General features: G+C 42.1%; 1 protein-coding gene and 1 non-coding gene across 2 annotated transcripts; both read left to right on the top strand.

The window, feature by feature from the left end:
* The first annotated feature begins 691 nt into the window (after positions 1-691).
* On the top strand, positions 692-15,758 carry IDH1 (isocitrate dehydrogenase (NADP(+)) 1). The gene is made up of 8 exons (XM_065881077.1): positions 692-813; positions 4,164-4,455; positions 7,078-7,183; positions 8,467-8,644; positions 9,983-10,134; positions 13,016-13,156; positions 13,855-14,017; positions 15,668-15,758. Exons 1-8 carry the CDS (start codon positions 692-694, stop codon positions 15,756-15,758), a joined length of 1,245 nt encoding a protein of 414 aa, XP_065737149.1.
* Positions 9,241-9,314, top strand: TRNAK-UUU (transfer RNA lysine (anticodon UUU)). Its single transcript has one exon. It is a non-coding gene; the product is annotated as a tRNA-Lys (tRNA).
* Positions 15,759-25,225: the final 9,467 nt, after the last annotated feature.

Here is a 25,225-nt window from a genome sequence, read left to right as displayed (position 1 = left end):
CTGAGAAATCACTTTGTATTCAGTGTGACATCCCCAATATCCGTTATTGTCTCTAGGAAAATATAGTTCCACCTGGAATTCTTCATCTTTCATTTTTAAAAGGACTTAAAGTTTCTTTAAAATGGCTCGCTGGAAATTGTTGAATCTCCTCAAGGATAGTTGTTTTAACCAAAACAGCCTCTTAAAAGAGGGGAAATAGTAGCACATATCATTCTGCTCCTCTTGAGGGCCCAGTAGAATGAGGAGTTGGATAGAGGTTTTCAAATAAACATGATATTGTGGAAATAATCTCATTTTATAGGACAAACCAACAGTCAAGAATAATGATTACATTATTAAGGGCATGTGACCGGCTCAGGCTCCCCGACCTTCCAGCCGACCCTCCAGCCGGATGGCCTTGTGAAAGCTTTTTTCTTTTAGCAAAGTAGAATGGAAAAATAATTTCCATCTTACAGGGTTGTTGTGAGTGTTGATTCAGAAACCACACAAGAAACATGTAACACAATGCTTTATACAGCAAACGTATTCGATTCTAATGGTTAATGTTATTATTAGCTTTTTATGCAGTCATGCTGTTATGAATTGTTCTTTTAGAAGTCACCAAATTGTATTTTGTTTTTACATGGTAATGAGGCAAATGATGAGCTATGTGTCTTATCATTTTTCCTCTTGAAGGTTTATTGAAGTCAAAATGTCTCAAAAAATCCAAGGCGGTTCTGTAGTAGAGATGCAAGGAGATGAAATGACACGAATCATTTGGGAGTTGATTAAAGAGAAACTTATTTTTCCCTATGTGGAATTGGACCTGCACAGGTAAATGAATCACTCTGCCAAGCAGCAAAGTCAGAAAGCATGTGTGATTTCAGGTTATAAGTCGCTTTTTTACATAGATACCACTGTACCTTGTGTATAAAGCTTTTGGTGAGCTTATAAGCAAATGAATGTGTAACTGGTGTGCCCCTGGTGCAGAAAGCCAAACTCTGACAGTAGGTGTTTGCAGCAAAGTAAGGGGTTATTTGCAGGGCGCCAAGAAGGGACTGGGAGACAAGTCTCAGATCCACTCCAAATTGGTCTTTGAGTTGGGGTTGTTTTTAAAGGGGAAGAACTGAGAAGCTTGTGAAATTTCTGTGACATTTCTTAAATGTTAGTTTCAGTGGGTCAGGATGTGTGTCCTGTTTACCTTCTCTGGCCAGGTGGTTCATGGCTTGGGGGTCTGTTAGCTCATCTTGACCTGGAGAAACATTCCTTTTCATTCCTTGTCTTTTTCATTCCTTGTCTTTTACCCTTTTCGTACAATTGTAGCACAGAAAGAATTCTTGACGTTATCTAATACAACCCCGACCTTTCACAAGTTCCGTAAACCATTTGTGTCCTGGAGATTGGAGCCTTTACCCTGTATTAAAACTATTTGTGGGGCTTCCCTGGTGGCGCAGTGGTTGAGAGTCCGCCTGCCAGTGCAGGGGACACAGGTTCGTGCCCCGGTCTGGGACGATCCCACATGCCGCGGAGCCGCTGGGCCTGTGAGACATGGCCGCTGATCCTGCGCGTCCGGAGCCTGTGCTCCACTACGGGAGAGGCCACAACAGTGAGAGGCCCGTGTACCGCAAAAAAAAAAAAAAAAAAAAAAAAGTATTTGGGGACAGATATGAAAATCTCTATGGAATTCTTTCATTTTTCTTCCCCCTATGTTTTTCATACATTTGCTCATGCTCTTTGTACATTTGGACTAGGTAGAGACAGAATTTTCACAGGGGTGGAGAGGCTGAAGACTGGCAGGGTAATATATTGAACAACACATTTCAGCCAAACTATTGGCAACTGTAAGCGTGTTTGCCTTAACCCAGAATTATTCCTCAGACTGTCCTGAGGACCTGTTATTTGCTTGGGTGTAGACATTTAATTCACATGTTGTCATTAAATGCCCTTTTTAATTATTCTAAGCCTAAGGTGTGGATAATATCTATATTGCAGCCATGAGAGGGAGGGAGCAAATATCTGCAGAGGTCCACCAAACACACAGGAAATGACACTATAAAAACATCATCCAGGGACTTCCCTGGTGGTGCAGTGGTTAGGAATCCACCTGCCAATGCAGGGGACACAGGTTCAATCCCTGGTCTGCGAAGAACCCACACGCCGCGGAGCAAATAAACCAGTGCGCCACAACTACTGAAGCCTGCGTGCCTAGAGCCCGTGCTCGCAACAAGAGAAGCCACTGCAATGAGAAGCCCCCGCACTGCAACTAAGCGGAACTAGAGAAAGCCCAGCCACGAAGACTCAATGCAGCCCTAATTAATTAATTAATTAAAGTTAAAAAAAAAAAATCATCCAAGTGGTTAAAGAAGCATTTTACAAACACTTTACATGATAATAGGTGAATTTGCAGAGCTCTTCCCAGTATAGTAGCTGCAAAGGTGCTTTTGAGCTGCTTTAGTATAGAGGCATAAGGAGGTTTAAAGGACAGTCATTATGCCTAGAAGGCAAAGAGTCACTGGCTAAAGACTAAAGAATTTTTGGAGACTTAAACAAGTATAAGTTGTTCCAAAATTGCTATTATTATTACATGATTGGCTCTTTTTGAGGGGAGTGGAGTGACTCATTTGTTTTATTTTCTGTTGGCTAGACAGTAATCGAGGCCATTTATTCATTCTTTTCGCTTAGAAATGTTAAGAAGAGAAGCAAAAAATCCAACCTGATGAAAAATGTTTCCTACGAACATAAATACTGCTGACCACATTGCTTGTTTCAGTTAGGAGTAGACATTTAGAGATATTGAGCAGTCCCTAAACCATAAGATAAGAAAGTCAGTGGCTTTGTAAGTGTCCATGAAAAAAAAATTAACCTAAGAAAGAAATGGAAAATTTTATTCATGCCAACTTGAGGATTATAACCCAGGAGACAGTCTTTCAGGAAGCTCTGAGGACTGTTCTGCCCGCTAGAGGTGAAAGAGCAGTTAAGGAAGTTTTTGAGTAAAGGGTTGTATTGACCCAAATGATGTATTGACAGTTTACACACAATCCACATCTGTGCGTACAAAGCAAGTAGTGGGTCATCATGACCCCTTACAAGACTAAGAAGGAAGGATATCTCCTAAGGAGGCCTGGTTAATGCAAATGCACGATACACCCTCAAGGGGAGGGAGGAAGCCAAAACAGTCAAGGCAGTTTGGAATTATTATTTGGAGATACATTGTAAGATTGGATTCCCTTTTGCATTTCCGTCACAAGTTGGGATATCTAAGGAAAGGAAAATACAGGAACTGAAGCGAGAAATCTAGAGGCTTAATGGTTCAGCAAGTTTTGAAGGGTGAAAAAATTTGGAAAACTTTTAAAGCCTTGGCGAACAAAATAAACTGTTCATTACTGTTTTGTTTTTCCTGCTTTTGGCAAACTATTACATACTTTAAATAAAGCTTTACAGTCTTTTTCTATACTTCATGGACAACCAGCATTCTTTCCTACTCTGAATAACCTGCAGTCTGGGTGTTGGTGTGTATTAAGCTATAATTCACTGGGGTCTATAAAACCACTGCTGGATTCCATTACTCATTCTATAAACTGCAGGCTTGTTTCCAGAAGAAAGATTTGCCCAAGATTTAGGGAAAGCTTCTTCATATGACTGTCATTAATGAAGGGGTCATTAGCTTTTTTTGGCAGTGTCCGTCTCATCTGTAACTCCAACACTTCAGTGCCAAAATACTAGAAACCCTCTGACCCCTTTATTTTTAGAGCACAATATTTACTAAGGGAAAATTAATGTTTGGGCTTGCATTCTTATGTTAATCGTGCGGAAGGCAGTCTGCAGAAAGGTTGCTGGTGCGCTATTATTATTGCCTCTATGGTGAAGAGCAGGCAGCAGGGCAGAGCGCAGTGGTTTCCATTTAGTTTCCTTCTAGACAGCTTCCCACACACGGGAAGGCATGCGTGGCCTAGCAGTCCAGCCTTTCTTGGTGCTTTTTTTTTAGTTGGCAGCCATCTTCTGTGTCTAGGATACACTAATGCTAAAACTTGGCAGATTTGGGTACATATGGAGTCTTCACTTTCTGCAGGGCAGGCCCTGCATGCCATCACCATGCACAGAGTGGTGCATGGGGATAGAATAGGAGTACCCTCAATCTCCTGTCGGTTTGCCTGGAAAGTTACGCTTACAATTTTTCCTCCCAGCTATGATTTAGGCATAGAGAATCGCGATGCCACCAATGACCAGGTCACCAAGGACGCTGCAGAAGCTATAAAGAAATACAACGTTGGTGTCAAGTGTGCCACCATCACCCCCGATGAGAAGAGGGTAGAGGAGTTCAAGTTGAAACAAATGTGGAAATCACCAAATGGCACCATCCGAAATATTCTGGGTGGCACTGTGTTCAGAGAAGCTATTATCTGCAAAAATATCCCCCGGCTTGTGAGTGGATGGGTAAAACCCATCATCATAGGTCGTCATGCTTATGGCGATCAAGTAAGTGGTGTTGGCATAATTTGATTTTCCATATTCTTTTTTTTTTTACATCTTTATTGGAGTATAATTGCTTTACAATGGTGTGTTAGTTTCTGCTTTATAACAAAGTGAATCAGTTATACGTATACATATGTTCCCATATCTCTTCCCTCTTGCGTCTCCCTCCCACCCTCCCTATCCCACCCCTCCAGGCGGTCACAAAGCATTAATCATTAGAGAAATGAAATCAAAACTACAATGAGATATCATCTCACACCAGTCAGAATGGCCATCATCAAAAAATCCATATTATTTTTTCACGGGCTTTGACTGCCCAGCAGTTCTGATTTATATGTGCTTTATTCTTATCTTTATTTTATCTTATCTACCGATTATCTATCCGATTAAGTGAGGTACAGAATTGAGAAATGAATGTATGTATACATTTAGATAAAAGTAAATACAGATAAACTTACAGATGGGTACCTGTCTCAACACAAATGATGTTTTTCAGGCATGTTTTTTTCTTCCTTATCTTTTTATTAGATTAAACCATATGATGTAGACATTTTTATTTAGATAATTTCCTGTGGTTCGGCCAAATCAGTGGTTCAGCCAAACCCTGTGGCTGTACAGTAAGGTCCCTTTACAGGTTTTTTGGTGTTTGTTTTATTTTGCTTCGCGTTTTAAAAAAATTTTGTTTGTTTTAATTCCAGTGCCTGAGTCCCACCCTATACCAGCTAAATCTGAATTCCATGGCATTTTAAAGCTCCCCAGGTGATTCTAATGTGCAGACAGAGTTGAAAACTACCAAAGATTATATTAAACATGATCGTTTCATGCATAAAAGGAAAAACTGACTCAGTAGTTGAAAAGTCTCTTTAAAACATTTCCTTCCTGCTTGGGAAAAAAAAAGTACAGTTTCTGTACTTCTATACAAGTAGGCTTGTTGCCAAATTAAACAAAAATTGCCAGCTAAACAAAATAAAAGTTCTGTGTTGAAACTGAAGTTTTAGACTTTCATAGAAAGCAGCTTATGTCTTAAAAGAGCCTTAAAAACAAGTCTCCCTGATGCTGACACCCAGAGGCTTTGATGTAGCCGTCCTTAAAAATAGTATGGGTAGAGCAGACCACTCTCCGTTCCTGGGGGCAGGGTCACCAGGTCATCCTTGAGGGGTAGTTCACTTTGTTCTACCGTGTGGCTCAGACTATCCCTTCATCCTGGCCAGTCCCTTCACAGATAGCTCTCAGAGGCCCAGGAGAGGGGATGTAGATGGGAGTGCTACAAGCTCACTAATCCTGGGAACACCACTCTTAAGTTCTTACGAGTTCAATGATGTCCTTTTCCTTTTTTTTTTTTTTTTAATTATTATTTTGGCATCAATCACCTGGAAGAATGGTCATTCTATTTATTAAAGTCTAGATTGAAAACTCCAAACCTCTAGAAAGCATCTATTGTACTTTGGTGCCTCAGTTTCTGCCTTTTGAGAAATGGGAATCAATTACCACCCATAGTGAAGGACTTTATATGTCAGAAATATTCTGCATAGAGTATTTAATCTGTATCATTATCTGACAGCTTTTCTACCAGCTGTTATTAGTATTATTCTACACAAAACAGACAAATAGATTTGGCTGGCATCGGCTGGTACCTGACCCTGAAAGGATTCTAATCTAAGCCATTGAAGAAGATACAAGGCAGCAAAGATTGACATAAGCCTAGTGTGGGCTGGGCACATTTTCCATACCAAAGGTAGCAGTCCTCCACAGGCCCTTTCCTAAGGGTCATCAGCCTGTTGCAGCTGCTTTCAGAATGATTGCTTCATGTGGACAGGTCCTGGGCTGGGCATTAGTAGCAGTGATTACCATGAAGAGACCGAGTCCTAAAGGTCCAAGGACCAGATCCCGAGTCTTTTGACCCTAGATGCATTATTTCCACTACATCACAGTTCCTCCCTTGTAAGATTGATGGAAGAATCAAATGAGGTAATATGGGATACAAGTTAATCACTTAAAGTATGTCATACAGTGAGAACCAGGCATTAGCATTCTCATCATTATGTTCAGTGCTACAGCTAGTATATTATCTCCCTATAGGAAGACTTCCTTGACCTCCAGGTTATAGTCATTCCTCTTCCTCTGTCTTCCAATAGCTTTTTTTGTGTGTGTGTGTGGTACACGGGCCTCTCACTGTTGTGGCCTCTCCCATTGCGGAGCACAGGCTCCGGACACGCAGGCTCAGCGGCCATGGCTCACGGGCCCAGCCACTCCGCGGCATGTGGGATCTTCCCAGACCGGGGCACGAACCCGTGTCCCCTGCATCGGCAGGCGGACTCTCAACCACTGCGCCACCAGGGAAGCCCTCCAATAGCATTTTTTATCTGTGCCCCCTTTTGACATTTGAAAGCTCTAATGTTACTTCTTTTTTTGTCTTTGTTAGGTCTTAAGCTTCATAAGGGGAAATACTTTGTTATTCTCTCTCATATCCATATCTGTACTCAGAAAACTGCCCCATGCATGGTAGGCCCCTGATAAATATTGATTTCTAATGTGTACTACCACTAACTAGCTAGGACAGTTTTGGGTTTTTTGGGGGGTTTTTTTGTTTTTGTTTTTTTAATATACCTTTTTTCCCCCATACAGTACAGAGCAACTGATTTTGTTGTCCCGGGGCCTGGAAAAGTAGAGATATCCTACACGCCAAGCGATGGATCCCCCAAAACGACATTCCTGGTACATAACTTCACAGGTATGTGTAAGTCCACCATGAGCTACATCTTTCATTTTTTTAGCAGATCGTTTAGACAGCGTTATTACTGTTTTTTTTTAAAGTTCTGTGAAAATTGTGTGGCTGCCTAAAAATACAACCTGAATCTACAACGTTTCCATAGGACTCAAAATCAATGCCATGGCTTCCTGTGGCATTGCTAAAGGCATAAAAAGAACTAGCCACTTAATTGGAAATGCATATAGATAATTGGAAATGCAAGTAGATAATTATGCATCTCTCTTAAAACGTGGAGGGAAGGTTGACAGGAGTCTGTTGTGCACAAATTAATAGCCCCAAATCACCTGTCATGTAATCCTGCCCTTTGGCTCTGGTAGGGTTTGTATTTGAAAATGGCTGCATTATTTATTTGCTGAAGTTTTCTTCTCATCCTTCTGAGTATTTGTTCTGTGAACGTGGAAAGTTTGGTTTTCTTGCCTCTTCTTCCCCCCACACCCCGTCCTGCTGCTTCTAAGGTCCATTATGGCAAATGCCTCCCAAAAGCTGTTGAAAGAACAGAGGACCCTCTTTCTCCACTGTTAAGGTTGTTAAAAGCACTCACACAAACAAAACCTCAAAACTTACCTAGCTGTTATTTTCCTTGACTCCTCTAAATCATATCATTTTAATGGACTCTAGTTCTGCCAGTTTCAGCAGCTCTAACATCCTCAGCCCCAGCTGGCCCTGGGCAGTGGCACAGATTCAAGTTCTAGCTTTCAGTAATAACAAAGTTCAAACAATAAGAGCTGTGAAACACCAGTGATTACATGGAGTGTAATTATTTCTACCAATGACAGAATGAACTTTCAGTATCTGCCAGGAAATTACAAGAATTTTCATCCAGTATTTGAAATGCAAAGTTTTCTCAGTAGCTAAGGATTGAGTTCACACTTAGAGTTTAAAAAACATGCTTGAAATTTTTAAAGTGTGAAAAGAGACTTTAAAAATTATTCAACTCTTGAGTATATTTCTGGTTCGTTTCAGTAGCTTTTGGTATTTCAAGAACCTTAGGATCCTGAAGACCATGTTTTTCTCTTTGTTGCCCTTTCATGTTGCCCTTTCAGAACAAGTTAGAATGTCCTTACCTAGAACTGACTTTCCTCTGATTATGTGTCTCAGGAGCTCATGGAATATTGAAGTTTGAAGCCTGGACTCAGACATGAGAGCTGGGAATTGAGTGTTTTGGGGGTGGTGGGTGTATATAGACTTGTTACAACTATACCCTGTTTACCTTTCTTTTTTCCCTCATTGTTGTCCCCCCACAGAGGGTGGTGGTGTTGCCATGGGGATGTACAATCAAGATAAGGCAATCAAAGATTTTGCACACAGTTCCTTCCTGATGGCTCTGTCTAAGAATTGGCCTTTGTATCTGAGCACCAAAAACACTATTCTAAAGAAATATGATGGACGTTTTAAAGACATCTTTCAGGAGATATATGACAAGTAACTACAGTTCTTTTTCTTTTTTGTCACATAAGCTGGCATTTATAATATAGAATTTGTATGCTTATCCTTTTGATTGTGGGACAAATTGAGTGAAAACCATCACTATCCCATTCAGATAAGGACAAAACTGAGATTTAACAGGAGTGAAACGAAACTCTTGAATTGCTTTTAGAAGAGAAGTGTGTTCTCAGATAAAGTCCCGACGTTTATTTTCTTCAGGGCCAGAGTTATTTAATGTGTGAGTAAAGGTACCCTGTTAGTGATAGAAAGTTCTGATTTTTCATGGGTGTGAGTTTGAGTTTGGGCCCATTTCCATTGTTTCTGAAGCCCACTGTTAAGATTTAAAACTGCTTTTGGGGGCTTCCCTGGTGGCGCAGTGGTTGAGAGTCCGCCTGCCGATGCAGGGGACACGGGTTTGTGCCCCGGTCCGGGAAGATCCCACATGCCGCGGAGCGGCTGGGCCCGTGAGCCATGGCCGCTGAGCCTGCGCGTCCGGAGCCTGTGCTCCGCAACAGGAGAGGCCACAACAGTGAGAGGCCCACGTACAGCAAATAAATAAATAAATAAATAAGTAAAACTCTGCTTTTGGGAATTCCCTGGTGGTCCAGTGGTTAGGACTCCACGCTTTTACTGCTGAGGGCATGGGTTCAATCCCTAGTCCAGGGAATTAAGATCCCATAAGCCGCGGGCCCAAAAGTTTAAATTAATTAATTGATTGATTTTATTAAAAATAAATAAATAAAACTCTGCTTTAGTGGAGTCATTTAAACATAAGTCTACATTTATAACAACCTTGAGTTCAACAATACCTGAGCACTTGTTGACTTTTAAGATGGCGTCCCTCCCGTTTAGATACAAGCATTCAGGCCACGGCTAGGATTTTAGGTATCTTTCCTGAGACATTTTAATTCCTCCTTCTACTACCTATCTATATCAAACCTAGAAGCTGTCCTAGTTTCCTGAATGATATTGAGCAGTAAAGTAGTGTTTTTCTCCCCAATTACATTCTTAAAGTAAGCTGAATCTCATGAATCTCATTAGTGGTGTATTGAAAACTGTAAAAGTAGTACTTGGAACACTCCACTGCCTTGTTTAATTCTCACATCTCTGCAGAGTGGATGAAATCACCCTTACAGAAGGGGAAATTGTGGTTTCACAACTAGAAAATGAGTGGGCAGAGATTTGAGCCCATGTCTGTCTGGTTCTCAAATTTGTGTTGCTTCAACTAAAATGTGCTGCTTCCAACCCCACCCCGACTCCTTTGGAGAGGCACATGGTAACCCAACAAAACCAGTTTTCTTTGTCTGTTGTTCTCTTTTCTTTCTTGTTTCTTAGGCAGTACAAATCTCAGTTTGAAGCTCAGAATATCTGGTATGAGCACAGGCTCATCGATGACATGGTGGCCCAAGCTATGAAATCAGAAGGAGGCTTCATCTGGGCCTGTAAAAACTATGATGGGGATGTGCAGTCGGACTCCGTGGCCCAAGGTAAGGAGCTGGAGAACCAAGTGGAGGTGGGCTTGGCCTGCAGCAGACAGGTCATGCCCTGCTAGCTCTCTGGTACAGGAAGGGGGATTCTGTAGCCCTTTGCTGCTAAAAGTCATGAAATGTTAACGACGCAAGGCGTCCAGGTCCATCTTCTTAGCTGACAGATGAGGAGATTAAGCTCAGACTGGGTAGGCGACTTCTGGCAGGGACGCACAGGAATTAACTCGTGGGTTGAGACTCCCGGCTTCAGCCTCAGAGGCTGACATAGCTTATGTCTCAGCCCTTTCCCCGCTTGAAGCTTCCCTGCCTCCAATGGTAGCCCAGCGGCCCGATCTGAAAACCACCCCCCACCCTTATCTGCCTTCTGATGAGAACCTGAAAAGCTAGGGGACTCGGGCAAGGAGGGCCCAGGGTTGTCTCCTAAGCGAGGGGCCTCCCTCCAAGAGCCCATTCATCTGGAGACAGTTACAGATCGTGCCCCTTTTGCCAGCCTTGACGGCTCTTCTGTCACCCTGTAAGACACATGTGTTTACTGCTTAGCTTGAAACACACAGAATTGAGCAAAGCAGCCCCGGGCTCTTCACAGAAATTCCAGGAACCAGGAGCTTCATGCCAGAGATAAGGACCAAATGAGCAAAAATGCTCCCTTCCCTGATTTCCTCGGCACCAAGTTGCCCTCCAACTTCAGTTACTCAGGGTAGCTGTGTAAACTGAATTTCCCCCGATGAATGTTTGTGGTAGCTTTAATTATGTTTGCTTTTCCCCAGGAAGTACTACTTTTTCTTTCTCTTATGAAAAGTTAATCATCTATCAGTTTGAAAATCAGTAAATCTGCCTGGTTAAAGATAACTTTTATGTCAGATAAATGAGTTACCCAGTTCTCCTTCTTTACCCTCCTTCTGTTTCTCTTACGTCCTCACAATCGTTTATATTGAATGCAGCAGAGGAAGGAGTGTTGCTTTGTGGTGATTCTGTGGTGCGTAAAAAAGCTTCCTGGTAATCAGAGTTCTTAGAAAGGGACACAAATCATTCCATCATTTCTAAATGTCCTCATGGCAATAAGAAGAGGGTAAAAAAAAAAAGAAGAGGGTATCTGGAGGGATATCTCCAATGTAATTGTCAAGTTATGGAGGTTCAAAGGATTTCAAAATAGGAATGTGGAATTGCAGTGTCCAGCAGTGCACCGATAAGATACCTGGAACCAAGGCTCTGTGTTTGAGCAGCACCTGTAGATAAAGGTGACCTCAACGTAGCTAAACAGATTAAAAGGCAGCCGAGCTGTTCTTTTTTTTTTTTTGGCAGTACGCGGGCCTCTCACTGTTGTTGCTGAGCACAGGCTCAGCAGCCACGGCTCACGGGCCCAGCCGCTCCACGGCATGTGGGATCCTCCCAGACCGGGGCACGAACCCGTGTCCCCTGCATCGACAGGCGGACTCTCAACCACTGCGCCACCAGGGAAGCCCCCAGCCGAGCTATTCTTACGTTCATTCTTCTCTAGAGGCATGAACTACTTTAGACTCACACCAAACATTTTATTTCTGTCCTCAGTTTTGACAGTGGTACCAACTAGTGTCTCCTAATATAAATAGATAGACACATTCACTGTGGATATGGCCCTAAACGTCTCCAATCAATGAATATTTGAGACTCTACTAAAGCCTCATACCAACACAGTGATAGGAAAGGAGCTGCTAATTCAGCACAGAAATGATGAGTTTAAAAAGGGTTTATGTACTAACTCTCAAACAAACAAAGTAGCAGCCTATTATAAATTTACATTATTAACTCCACAGGTGTTATTGGGAGGTAGCAAAAATGGAGAAAAGTGTTCTTGGAATTCGAGTGTAAAAAAAGAAAAAAGAAGAAAAGAAGAAAAATCAATTGTATGGACTTAAAAGTTGTAATGTGGTTCTCTGAATAGGAAACCACAGAATAGAGTCGTTCTGGGGAGGCTGTGAAAGAGAGCAGGGGCGAGTGGGAGGTGCTTGGACCCATCCCATTCTGTGTTTTTTGTTGTTGCTTTTTTAAAATTTATTTAATTTATTTATTTTTGGCTGCGTTGGGTCTTTGTTGCTGCGTGCAGGCTTTCTTTAGCTGTGGCAAGCGGGGGCTACTCTTCGTTGCGGTGCGCAGGCTTCTCATTGCGGTGGCTTCTCTTGTTGCGGAGCACGGGCTGTAGGTGCGCAGGCTTCAGGAGTTGTGGCTCACGGGCTCTGGAGCGCAGGCTCAGTAGTTGTGGCACATGGGCTTAGTTGCTCTATAGCATGTGGAATCTTCCCAGACCAGGGCTTGAACCCGTGTCCCCTGCATTGGCAGGCGGATTCTTAACCACTGTGCCACCAGGGAAGCCATTCTGTTTTTAATCAGCTTTCTCTTCCCAGTCCCACATGAGCCTGTGAGCAGCTTGATGGCAGGAGACAACTCATTAATCTTTATTTTCCTGGAACAGCAGAGTATCTGCACGTAAGCATGACAGTAATATATTGAGCTCTTACTCTGTGGCGGGTACTAGTCTAAGGAATTGTATTCTTTTCATATATATTCACGAACATATGCATATTCATCTCGTTCTCACAACAACCCTATGAAATTTTACAGGTAAGAAAACTGAGCCACAGTAGTTAGGGAGTCACGGAACTAGGGTGGAATGCAGGCAGTCAGACCATGAGTTCTTCATCATGGAGCAGGTGCCTCTGAGGTAGATAAGTGAAGTAAAAGCACAGCCTTTTCTGAAAGGTAGAAGAATTATTGGTGACTCCATGTGCTCATGTTTATTTTGCTCACTGAGACCTGTCAAGACGAAGTCATTTTCTCTCATTTCTGGGAGACCCAGTGCTCTTCATGCAGTTGAATCCCATACTTCATGTTCTGCCACTCATAGGTTATGGCTCTCTTGGCATGATGACCAGTGTGCTGGTTTGTCCAGATGGCAAGACAGTAGAAGCAGAGGCTGCCCACGGGACTGTAACACGTCACTACCGAATGTACCAGAAAGGACAGGAGACATCCACCAATCCCATTGGTAAGATATTGTTTGCTGCTACATTGATTTCCAACCAGAGTAGAAATCTCCAAAGGGGCTCAGATGTGTTCCTTTGGCTGCCCAGTGCCTTGTGTATAAAATCATCACCAAACAGCTGATTTGCTCTACTCATAAGAACTGTTTTAATATGTTTCTTAAAATACACACAATATATGCTTTTCCAGTTTGTGGGAGAATATTCATTACAGAGAAGAATGTTATCAACAAGCATTTTCCTTTTCCTCTGCTGCAGTGAAATGTCACATGTAGCTAAGAATCTAAAGCCACATTGTTAAATCCTTTTAACTAGGTTTTAGGGATAGCACTTTAAAACAGATTATAGCCTGGAAAGAGGAGAAGAGACCAATATAGACAAGAGGTAGAAGAGATTGTGACCTTTTCCAAATTCATAAATGCCTTAAGCGTCATGTATTCCTACCCTTAATATGTGCTTTCTTAAAGGTCTAACAAAATCCAAAACATTTCCTCTACAAAAGTGCAGGTTTTTTGAAAAGTTTCAATTTGGTAAAATGTTTCCAACTTTCCTAAAACTTACAGCTCATGCAGATAGCAGCCAATGAAGTCAGTTACCTAAACAAACAAACAAAAAACTGTTCTATTTTGGGGAACTGAGGCACTTGGGAATATTTCTAACCAGCGTGATTGAAGTGTGCTTTTTTTTTCTCCCTCTCTTTTAGCTTCCATTTTTGCCTGGACCAGAGGCTTAGCCCACAGAGCTAAACTTGATAACAATAAAGACCTCAGCTTCTTTGCAAAGGTTTTGGAAGAAGTCTGTATTGAGACCATTGAGGCTGGCTTCATGACCAAGGACTTGGCTGCTTGTATTAAAGGTTTACCCAAGTAAGTATAAGATGCCCTAAGCTCTGTGGTCAAATTACCATTTATCCTCACTGGACTCAAAATATCAAGTGCTTTTTGGAGTTGCATGAATTAGTATTTGTCATCTGGTTCAGGAGTCAGCAGACATCTGTAAATTGTCAGATAATAAACATTTCAGGCTTTGTGGAACATACGGCAATTATTAAACTTTGCCTCCATGGCAGGAAAGCAGTCAGTGGTGACACAAAAGCTAATGGGTGTGGCAGTGTTCCAATCAAACCCTGTGTACAGAACTGGGCTGCAGCCCAGACTGGGTTCATGGGCCAAGCTGTAGTTTGCTCACCCCTGATCTAGTTACAGTCAAGTGGGTGGCAAGGTTCTGCTTAATTTAACAAGAAAATTATAGGCATTTAGAAACAAAGGGACCCCCAAGACTATTTTATTCTACCTCTTTATTTTCTTCAGTTTACAGTAAGAAAAGTAAGCAGTGCAGGTATAAGATGTCTGGTTTATCATAGTCCCTTCCTTAAGTATCTAACCAGCAGTCAGATACTTGAGGGCCCATGTATTGCCCAGGACTTTTTTGAGAACATGGTAGCCCGTATCCCAGCTGGATCAGCTGCTGCTCAGGGATTCCTCCCTCAATCAAAGTTGGCTACTATGACTCACATCAAGAAACAATACTAAAATTTAACACAAATCCCATGTCCCATCCATGTGTCCTCAGAGATCTCTGTTAGGGTCAGTATACCTCAGTAATGGGGATACACTCCATCACTACATCTTTCTTATCTTAAATTTCCAGCAAGAATACAGTGTTTGAAATGTTCCTATGGGTGTGTTACTTCCAAGCCAATTTGAATAGGCACCTATTAGCAGGATTAGATAGCCAGTCCATTGTCTTTTGCTTTTTAAGTAAGACAAAGGTAGAAATAAGAGCACTAAAGCTATTCTTTTTAATGTGAAAAGAAGTGATGAAATTGTCTTTATTTTCAGGTTATAAATTATATATCTATAAAATTCAAACAATAAAACAAAAAAAGGCTAAGGTAGCTGGATACTAGATAAATAAGCAACAACAAAGTAGCTTTTCCTTACACCACCGAAAAACAAAAATGGAAATGGAAGAACCATCACATTCACAGTGGGAGCAAAACTATTTTTTTTGAAATATTTGAAAAACATATTTGAAATATTCTATTTATGATAGCATCAAAAAGAATAAAATACTTAGGAATAAATTTTTTACTAAAGGTTTTTTTTTGAGGACATGTGACATTTTGTGGGGATATGAGTAAAAGCATGACTGTACCTGGATACGTTCTATTATTTTTAAGAATGAGGAATAAGAAGTGGGATGATTTCAGTGTCCCAGGCATTAGTCTGAATGAAGCTCTGGGGCAGTTTCACCCTCAAAGCTACATGGCCAGGAACCTCCTGTGAGTGTGTGTGTGGCCCAGCCTCTGCTCAGACTGCCTGTAACCTGGGTTAGCCCCTTGAACCTTGAAAGCAGTCATCGGCCATAAACTTATAGCTTGTTCACATTAATCAGTTTTCTTCTAGAAATAAATAGAATGTTACTTTAAGTAGCATGTCTAGGACTTTTCCTCTACCTGCCACCAGATCAAAGACAAACTAAATTTCCTTCTTTTCTTTTTCCTCTGCTATTAGTGTACAGCGTTCTGACTACTTGAATACATTTGAGTTCATGGATAAACTCGGAGAAAACTTGAAGACAAAACTAGCTCAGGCCAAACTTTAAGGTCATCCCCCGTCTTTGGAGGATATGTGTTTTTGGTAACTAGGTCCACTGGTTTACAGTTTTCTCTATAACACTCAAGAGTAATGGCAAATCAATTCTGTAATTTGTTTAGAAGCCAGAGTTTATCTTTTCTATAAGTTTACAGCCTTTTTCTTATCCATACAGTTATGCCACCTTTGTGAATGTGGCAGGGGACTTTTTAAAAATTTTATTTTACTTTCTACTAGTAGCCTAGGAATTACTTTTAGTGTCCATTTGTACTCACTGTCGCTTTTCTTCATGTTCTGATATAAATGACCAAAATGAAGAGTGCTTGAAAGGGTAAACTATAGCCACAGTACTATTCCCTAAAATTGTATCAAGCAGAAATTCATTCCCTTTCCCACTTTTCATGGCCTGTGGCTCTGGGTGGTTTTGATTTAACAGATGTCCCATTATGTGAGGTAGAAGCTGTACGTTAAACTCGTGTATGATTTGGAATGAAAAGCATGGCTGTAACTAAAAGGTGTTGAAGACACAGTCATCCTTGTAAAGAGCCCTAGCTGAATGTTTCAAAAATACTACATATTTCTGAGCTCACTGAAGAATCCAGAATAAATACTAACTAGGGGTTTGTCCTCTGTATTTGTCTCCTCCTCCTTGCCTTGTGAGGCCTAAGTATTATGCTACCCTGAGCAGCATATTTCATCCACGTGCAATACTACAAGCTGCACCTTTCTTGGACTTCTGCTGACCTGTTTTATTTCCTTTATATAAATGTGATTTTTCAGAAGTTGATTGTAAACACTATTCTAGTCCTGTTCTTAATCGAAACTATCAATTTTAATTAAAATTAAGTGCTGATGACTAGTGTTCTGAGTTTTTATTTATCAAGTATACTTCAGTTGCCAGGCTAGGTCTTAGCCATAGGAATTTGATTTTAAAAAGTCTCTGTCGGGGCTTCCCTGGTGGCGCAGTGGTTGAGAGTCCGCCTGCCGGTGCAGGGGACACGGGTTCGTGCCCCGGTCCGGGAAGATCCCACATGCCGCGGAGCGGCTGGGCCCATGAGCCATGGCCGCTGAGCCTGCGCATCTGGAGCCTGTGCTCCACAACAGGAGAGGCCACAACAGTGAGAGGCCCGCGTACCGCAAAAAAAAAAAAAAAAAAAAGTCTCTGTCGGGCTTCCCTGGTGGCGCAGTGGTTGAGAGTCCGCCTGCTGATGCAGGGGACACGGGTTCGTGCCCTGGTCCGGGAGGATCCCACATGCCGTGGAGCGGCTGGGCCCATGAGCCATGGCCGCTGGGCCTGCGCGTCCAGAGCCTGTGCTCCACAGCGGGAGGGGCCGCAGCGGTGAGAGGCCCGCGTACCGCAAAAAAAATAAAATAAACTATCGATTTTAATTAAAATTAAATGCTGATGACTAGTGTTCTGAGTTTTTATTTATCAAGTATACGTCAGTTGCCAGGCTAGGTCCTAGCCATAGGAATTTGATTTTAAAAAGTGTCGGGCTTCCCTGGTGGCGCAGTGGTTGAGAGTACGCCTGCTGATGCAGGGGACACGGGTTCGTGCCCCGGTCGGAGTGGCTGGGCCTGTGAGCCATGGCCACTGAGCCTGCGCGTCCAGAGCCTGTGCTCCGCAACGAGAGAGGCCACAACAGTAAGAGGCCCGCGTACCGCAAAAAATAAATAAATAAAATAAAGCCTTCATTAAAAAAAATTTTTTTTAAATAAAGAGGAGGATGATGATGAATTGCGAGTAATCCCTAACAGGTGCAATTTAAGGTGTATTACTTACTTTATGCCCCTTGTATTATTTACTTGAATTACTTGTATTATTTATGCTCCTTGTGTTATTTACTTTATGCCCCATCGGCAATTTTCATTTATAGAAACTTTCTCTGAGGTTCACTATCCAACCTGTTGTTTTCAATTTCCTTCCTTTCTTCCACTTCGGAACCCACAGGCTTTATCAAATACTTAAGCTAGGGTTGGTGTCACTGTCATTCTTTTAAGAACTCCCAGTGGTGAGGTCAGGAGAGTGTCAGGGCCAGCTGTGGTACTTTGTAAAACAGGTCATTTGTAAAGCAGGAGTTCTTGATTCTCTAGCTATTGAGATATTTGTCCTAGTTTTCAGGCAACTCTATGATATCTTCCCCAACATCTCCTGGATAAAATGCACATTTGCATTCAAAGCCACCTTGTATGTGAAAACCTTAATTATAAAGGCCATTAATCACAGATACATCAGGAGAGATGCTATCACAACATTGTTACAACTGCAGCAGGGAAATATAGCTCAGGTTTTATATATATATATATTTTTTTTTTTCGTTACGCCGGCCTCTCACTGTTGTGGCCTCTCCCGTTGCAGAGCACAGGCTCTGGACGCGCAGGCTCAGCGGCCATGGCTCACGGGCCCAGCTGCTCCGCGGCATGTGGGATCTTCCCGGACCGAGGCACGAACCCGCGTCCCCTGCATTGGCAGGCGGACTCTCAACCAGTGCGCCACAAGGGAAGCCCTCAGGTTATATTTTAACGGTGTTTTGTGATAACTCAGATAAAGAGTTCAAATTGATGATGCAGAAACTGTTCCGTCATCTGTGTGGGTGTGGGTGTGGGTGTGTCCCCAGCACCCCTACCCTCCTCCCCTTGTCCCACACATCAAGGTTTTTTCCTCTCTCATTTTTTTCTTTCTGTGTAGCGATTAAGTATTACAGACAAGGTTGACTGGGCTGAGTTAGTCATAGTGAATCCAGATTTCAGGGCAACCTCCAAAAACACCCATACAGATCACAGGCAAGGACTAAAACCTAAGGGTTAATGATTCGGCATTTTCCAAAGTCTGAAGTTCTAAGTATTTATCCAGATGCTGCCCAAGGGCTTCTATTGCTGCAGTGCATCCCTGCTCTGCCAGGCAGCTGTAGTCAGCACTTTTGGGTGAAATGGCCCCTCCTTGGTTTCCGACCAGGCACTAACTCTGGAGGGAAATTCAGACTCCTTGGGGGTGACCTCAGGACACCATGCTCCTCCGAATCAATTCTGCCTCCCCTCTGTCAATTCTTCCTTCCAAAGGTTGTCTGCTGTCCTGACCTGTAGGTGCAATAACTATCTGGTCAGGAGGTAGGAGTAGGGTGGGAATTATAGGATAATTTTTTGTTTAATGGTGCACAGTGAAAAGAGGGCTTTGATTTAGCACACTCTGTGCTCAAATTGGGGAAAGGGAGAAGGCCTTTTTTAATGCTGTGTATTACAAAGTGGGCTTCCAACTAGCTGAAATGTTGTTCAAGCAACAGACATTTTCCATAAAAGAATGTTCTTCGTCCCAAGGAGCAGATTAGCACCCACAAATACTTTTAACCCATATAGAACAAATAATTTACTCCCTCTGGGGTTGAGGTAGAGGGGGGTAACTTAATAGAACCATCATTTATTTTTAGAATGTACACTTACCCCACAGGCAAACCACAGGGTAGAGGTCATACAAGGATGTGCTCAAGATAGAAGCCACTCCATTGCCAAGTTCTTGTGGCTTGCTCTCAATCTCTGGGGATAAGAGGGTACAAGTCATTTAGTGTCATTCTGGAATTGACCCAGAGGTAAATGGGCTATTTACTGTCTTGCTTGTCCTTTTGTTATAATTTGGATACACAGTAATAATAACTGGAGCTAACACTTATGAACCTCATTAAGCACTGCCCTAGATTCTTTACTCAATCACTTGTTTCATGCTTGCAGTAAACTGTCGTGCAGTCACTATTACTTTTTCATAAGTAAATAAAAAACCTGGGGCACAGAGGTGCCCAGGTCACATTGATGGTATTCTGGTCATCTTTTGTCGCCTAATGAATTATCTCAAACCCTAGTGGCTTGAAGCAATAATATTACTTTACTGTTACCTCGCTAGAGGTTGACTAGGCTCAGCTGGGCAGTTCTTATTTAGAGATTCTCACCTGGGGTCTCACACGTGGTTGCAGTCAGATGGCAGCTGTGGCTGTTTCCCCACTCATGTGTCTATTGACTGGGACCCCAGATGGGGCTGTCATGCAGAACCCCACAATAACCTCTCCATGTGGCCTGGACATACCTATAGCATCGCAGCTGAGCTCCAAAAACAAGCATCCCGAAAGGACCGATGAAACCTGTACGGCCTAAAAAAACAAACAAAAAAAACCTTTTTATATTGAGTTAATTATAGACTAACAGGAAGTTGCAAATATAGTAATAGAGTCCCGTGAACCCATCACTCAGCTTCCCCCAGTAGTGATCTTCTGTAACTGTAGGCCAATATCATAACCAGGAAATTAACAATACAATTAACTAGGCTGTGAACTTACTCCATTTTACCAGTTATTATATGCCCTCATTTGTGCATGTGTGTTCTGTGCAATTCGATTTCACGTTAAGATGCATGTAATTGCCACCACAATCAACATACAAAACTGTTCCATCCAGGGACTCCCTTGTGCTATTTCTTTATAGTCACGCCCACTCCTCCCTACCCTGATACCTGTCCCTTGGCAACAGCACACCTGTTCTTCAACTCTATAGTTTTATCATTTCAAGAATGTTACATAAATGGAATCGCACAGTACGTAACCTTTTAAGATTGGCTTTTTTTCACTACACATAATGCCCTTCAGATCCATCCACTTGTGCATGTATCAATTGTTAGTTCCTTGTGTTGCTGTGTAATGGTCCACATATGCCTTTTAAGACCTAGTCTTCAAAGTCACATAGTTTTACTTCTATGATAATTAGAGACCTGTCCAGATTCAAGGGGATAAATCTGCCCCCTACCTTGATAAAAGTGGAGTCAATATCCCCTTATAAGAAGAGCATGAGGGGGCTTCCCTGGTGGCGCAGTGGTTAAGAATCCACCTGCCAAAGCAGGGGACACAGGTTTGAGCCCTGGTCCGGGAAGATCCCACATGCCACGGAGCAACTAAGCCCGTGCGCTACAACTACTGAGCCTGCGCTCTAGAGTCCGTGAGCCACAACTACTGAGCCCGCGTGCCACAACTACTGAAGCCTGTGCACCTAGAGCCGGTGCTCTGCAACAAGAGAAGCCACTGCAATGAGAAGCCTGTGCACCGCAATGAAGAGTTGCCCCCGCTCTCCGCAACTAGAGAAAGCCTGGGCACAGCAACAAGACCCAACACAGCCAAAAATAAATAAATAAATAAATTTATGAGGAAAAAAAAAAAAAGAAGAAGAAGAGCAAGAGGAACAGGAGGACTGTGTGTCCATCTGGGAAAATGTAACCTGCCACAGATGGTAAGTGGCAAAGATGGGATTCAAACCCAGGTAGTTTGACTCCAGGTCCCATATTTTTAGGGTGACCACATGGCCATTCTTGCCGCAACAAAGGGAATGAAATCATTACAAACTTAATTGAAGAACAGGCTGATAAGCATATTTTAAATATGCAACATTCGTTATATTTAAAGAATTCGGAGACAATTAGGAAAGGCTTAGCAACATTAGAATCCTATATGTTCGCTGAAAAAAAAATGATGATAAGAAACACTTAGGTAAGCATCCTGGAAGTAAAAAGACATATATTATAATTCCTTTTTCACTTTACAGAACTTCTGATCTCTTAGCTTTCTGTTGACTGGAAATACTCCATGAATGTTTACTACTTAGGAAGATCTCTAACTGACGTTGGAACCTAAACAGCCCTATCTTAGAGGTAGATTGTCCAGAATACTTTTCTGAGAGGAAAGAATTCTGGAACCACAGCACAGTTACTGCCCCAAATAAGTTAATCTTCTGTCCTCTCTAGGACTATCACTAGCCCATAGGCACCTTTGAGTGAATTAGAAGACACCCCTTCCTCTGGGCAGATGCAGCCTGGCACCAACTCTCATAGCTTAGCCTTTGTTGATGTGAGATAATAGAAAATGTATATATTCATCTCTGCTCCCAGTTCCTAGCACAGAGCTCCTAAAACCCTTGTAATTTTCTAAATAGATACACCAGGAGCATCTTTTATTCTAATATGGGTCTTTGACCCTGCATCCTGACACGAAGCTCCTAAATCCCTTGGAATTTCCTGGATAATAGGAATGTATTTTGTTCTAATGAGGTGACTCTTGGTGGGCTTCTGGATGGGACTGGTTGTCAGAAAGACCAAGCCATGATTAGAAGCTTGAAACTTTCACCTCCACCCACCCACCCAGTTCTCTGAAGAGGGGCTGGAAATTCAGTTAATGTTCGATCATGCCTATGTGATGAAACTTCCATAAAAATCCCCAGTTGGCACTTTTATGCTCTGAATAAACATAGCAATCAGTTGAGCTCCACCTCCTGCCCTGCAGTGGTAAAGGGTAAACCTAGGATGATAATTCAAATCTCTGTTATTCCAGGGTTTGGGTTCATCTCTAAGCTGCATCCATTTCTCTCTCCAAAAGACAAATAAAAGTACTCTCATTTTTATGGCTAAGTAATATTCCATTATATATATGTACCACATGTTCTTCATCCATTCCTCTGTTGATGGACATTCATGTTGCTTCCATGTCTTGGCAATTGTAAATAGTACTGTAGTGAACATTGGGTTGCATGTATCAATATCTTTTCCAATTAGGGTCTTCTCTGGATATATCCCATTTGCAGCAACATGGATTGACCTAGAGATGATCATACTAAATGAAGTAAGTCAGACAGAGAAACACAAATATCATATGATATTGTTTATATGTGGAATCTAAAAAAATGATACAAATGAACTTATTTACAAAACAGAAAGACCCAGAGACTTCAATAACAAATTTATGGTCACCAAAGGGGAAAGGTGGCAGGAGAGGGATAAATTAGGAGTTTGGGGATTAACATACACACACTACTATATATAAAATAGATAATCAACAAGGACCTACTATATAGCACAGGAAACTCTACTCAATAATCTTTAATAACCTATATGGGAAAAGAATCTGAAAAGAATGGATATATGTATAACTGAATCACTTTGCTGTACACCTGAAACAAACACAACATTGTAAATCAACTATACTTTAACATAAAAAAAATTAAATTTAAGAAAGTACTCTTAAAAACAATCTACAGAACCTACCAACTTTTCACTTTAAGTTAGAACCTTGGAAGGAATGAGACTAAGCTCTGTTCAAATATGGTAACAAAAAAGTTGGATTTAATCAAGCAGATAAATCAGAGAAAGTAAGGAATTAGAAGTGAAAAGGAAAGTTAGAGAAAAAAGCCTTTCACTGATTTTTTTGGATTTCCCCTCAGATTGTCACTTGTATACTACTATGTTATACTGATTACAATAGTGGGTTCATTTATTCCAAATCCCGAGGTGAAGAGTTTACAATACAGTATTTGTCATCTTTGTCATCTTTCTGAATGACGTTGTTTATAGAACCCCCTTTCAGAGCATTTCTCAGCATAGTACATGCCTTTAGAATGTAGCATAAATTCTAAAAGAAATTGAGGAGGCAGGAATAGACTGGGATAGGACTCCTCATTATATAGAAAGACTTGTTTAAGCAACTATCGTCACTCAAAACCTAGAGCCCCTGTCCAGTCATTTACTCTAGCAAATCCCATGCTGAAGAACATTCTCAGCACTGGCAGGGTGTCTGGGCACCCAGTCCCCCACTCCACCAAGCTAGATAAGGCTACAGCAACACTCCCAATCACCCCTGAGTTACGGTGAGTAGATGCAGAGTCCCTGGGCCCTCCTGGACCTTGGGTGCTACCAGGCTAAGAGCAGCCAGAAGTAAACATGGCCAGGCAATCACAGAGGTTTCTTTTATGCTGAGGTGAATGCTAAAGAGGAACAGCTTCAATAACAGCTCTGTTTGACACCCATATGACATTCCTGGCCTGACCCTGTGAGTCTGTGGCATCACCACTTCTATACATCCAGAGCCGCCATTTAAAAATGTCCCAGTCTTGATGGTGTGCCAGTGGCATACAGCTGGGTGTCCACAGATGTCCTCAAACTTTTTTTTTTTTTTTTTTTTTTTTGCGGTACGCGGGCCTCTCACTGTTGTGGCCTCTCCCGTTGCGGAGCACAGGCTCCGGACGCGCAGGCTCAGCAGCCATGGCTCACGGGCCCAGCCGCTCCACGGCACGTGGGATCTTCCCAGACCGGGGCACGAACCCACGTCCCCTGCATCGGCAGGCGGACTCTCAACCACTGCGCCACCAGGGAAGCCCTTTTTTTCTTTTCTTAATTAATTTTTATTGGAGTATAGTTGCTTTACAGATGTCCTCAAACTTTGTAAAAGTGCCATTTCCAAACATATTTCTCTATTAGTGCCTTTATCTTATCCTCAAGAATAGGAGGTTATCTTTGAATTCTGCAGAGAACCAAACAGTGCTTGTTATGAGGTAGCAAGTTTTGGCTGATTTACAACCCCGGTAGAACAAATTCTATATCTAATCATGGCTGGGCATGATTGCCTCCCCACCACCTTGCATATCCTTCCTTTAGAATAATTTTTGTATCTTCCGAGCTAACATCTGACAACTTTAAAACTAAGGAACATCTTCTTTGCATTATCTAAAACAAGATTGGCAATCTTTACCTTTGGTGTCCAAATTGGCCCATTGATTTAGGACACAGGTCATCAAAAACAGTCACATTGGGCTTCCCTGGTGGCGCAGTGGTTGAGAGTCTGCCTGCTAGTACAGGGGACACGGGTTCGAGCCCTGGTCTGGGAGGATCCCACATGCCGCGGAGCAACTAGGCCCATGAGCCACAACTACTGAGCCTGCACGTCTGGAGCCTGTGCTCCGCAACAAGAGAGGCCACAATAGTGAGAGGCCCGCACACCGCAAAGAAGAGAGGCCCCCGCTTGCTGCAACTAGAGAAAGCCCTTGCACAGAAATGAAGACCCAACACAGCAAAAATAAATGAATAAATTACTAAACTCCTACCCCCAACATCTTCTAAAAAAAGTCACATCCTCTCTAGAAACTACTATCAAAATCTAGGGCATATGTGAGAATATCACCGGGTGTGGGTCATGCTACCTTGAGAGAAGCAGGGAAAGAGCTATAAAGAGAACCCAGAAACGAGGAAATGAACAATGGATAAGAGGGAGAGAGATTTTCACCTTTTCCTCTCCTCCACCCCTGCTCTTGGCTCTACTAGGTTAGGGAGTCTTCTGTTGCCAGATTTAATAAATAAAAATACAGTCTGTCTAGTTAAATTTCAGATAAATGATGAATAATTTTATAGTATAAGTATAACCTTGTGGAATATTTGGGACATACTTATGCTAAACAAAATTATTTACTCTAACTGAAATTCACATTTGACTGTAGCAAACTGTACTATGGTGAGAACAGCAAAGATTTTGAAACAAGGCGAACATAGATTTGAATCCTGCAAAATTGCTTATTATTCGTGAGCCTCTGGCCATGTCATGTAGCTACTTTGAGGCTCAGTCTCCACATCTTCAGATGAAGAAATGACATTACTTCATAGAGTGGTCATGGAGATCAGAAATAAGC

Source organism: Phocoena phocoena, chromosome 7, assembly GCF_963924675.1.
Source record: "Phocoena phocoena chromosome 7, mPhoPho1.1, whole genome shotgun sequence".
NCBI classification, from domain to species: domain Eukaryota; kingdom Metazoa; phylum Chordata; class Mammalia; order Artiodactyla; family Phocoenidae; genus Phocoena; species Phocoena phocoena.
Note: the sequence above shows the minus strand (reverse complement) of the source record. Positions and strands in the feature narration are given on the sequence as shown.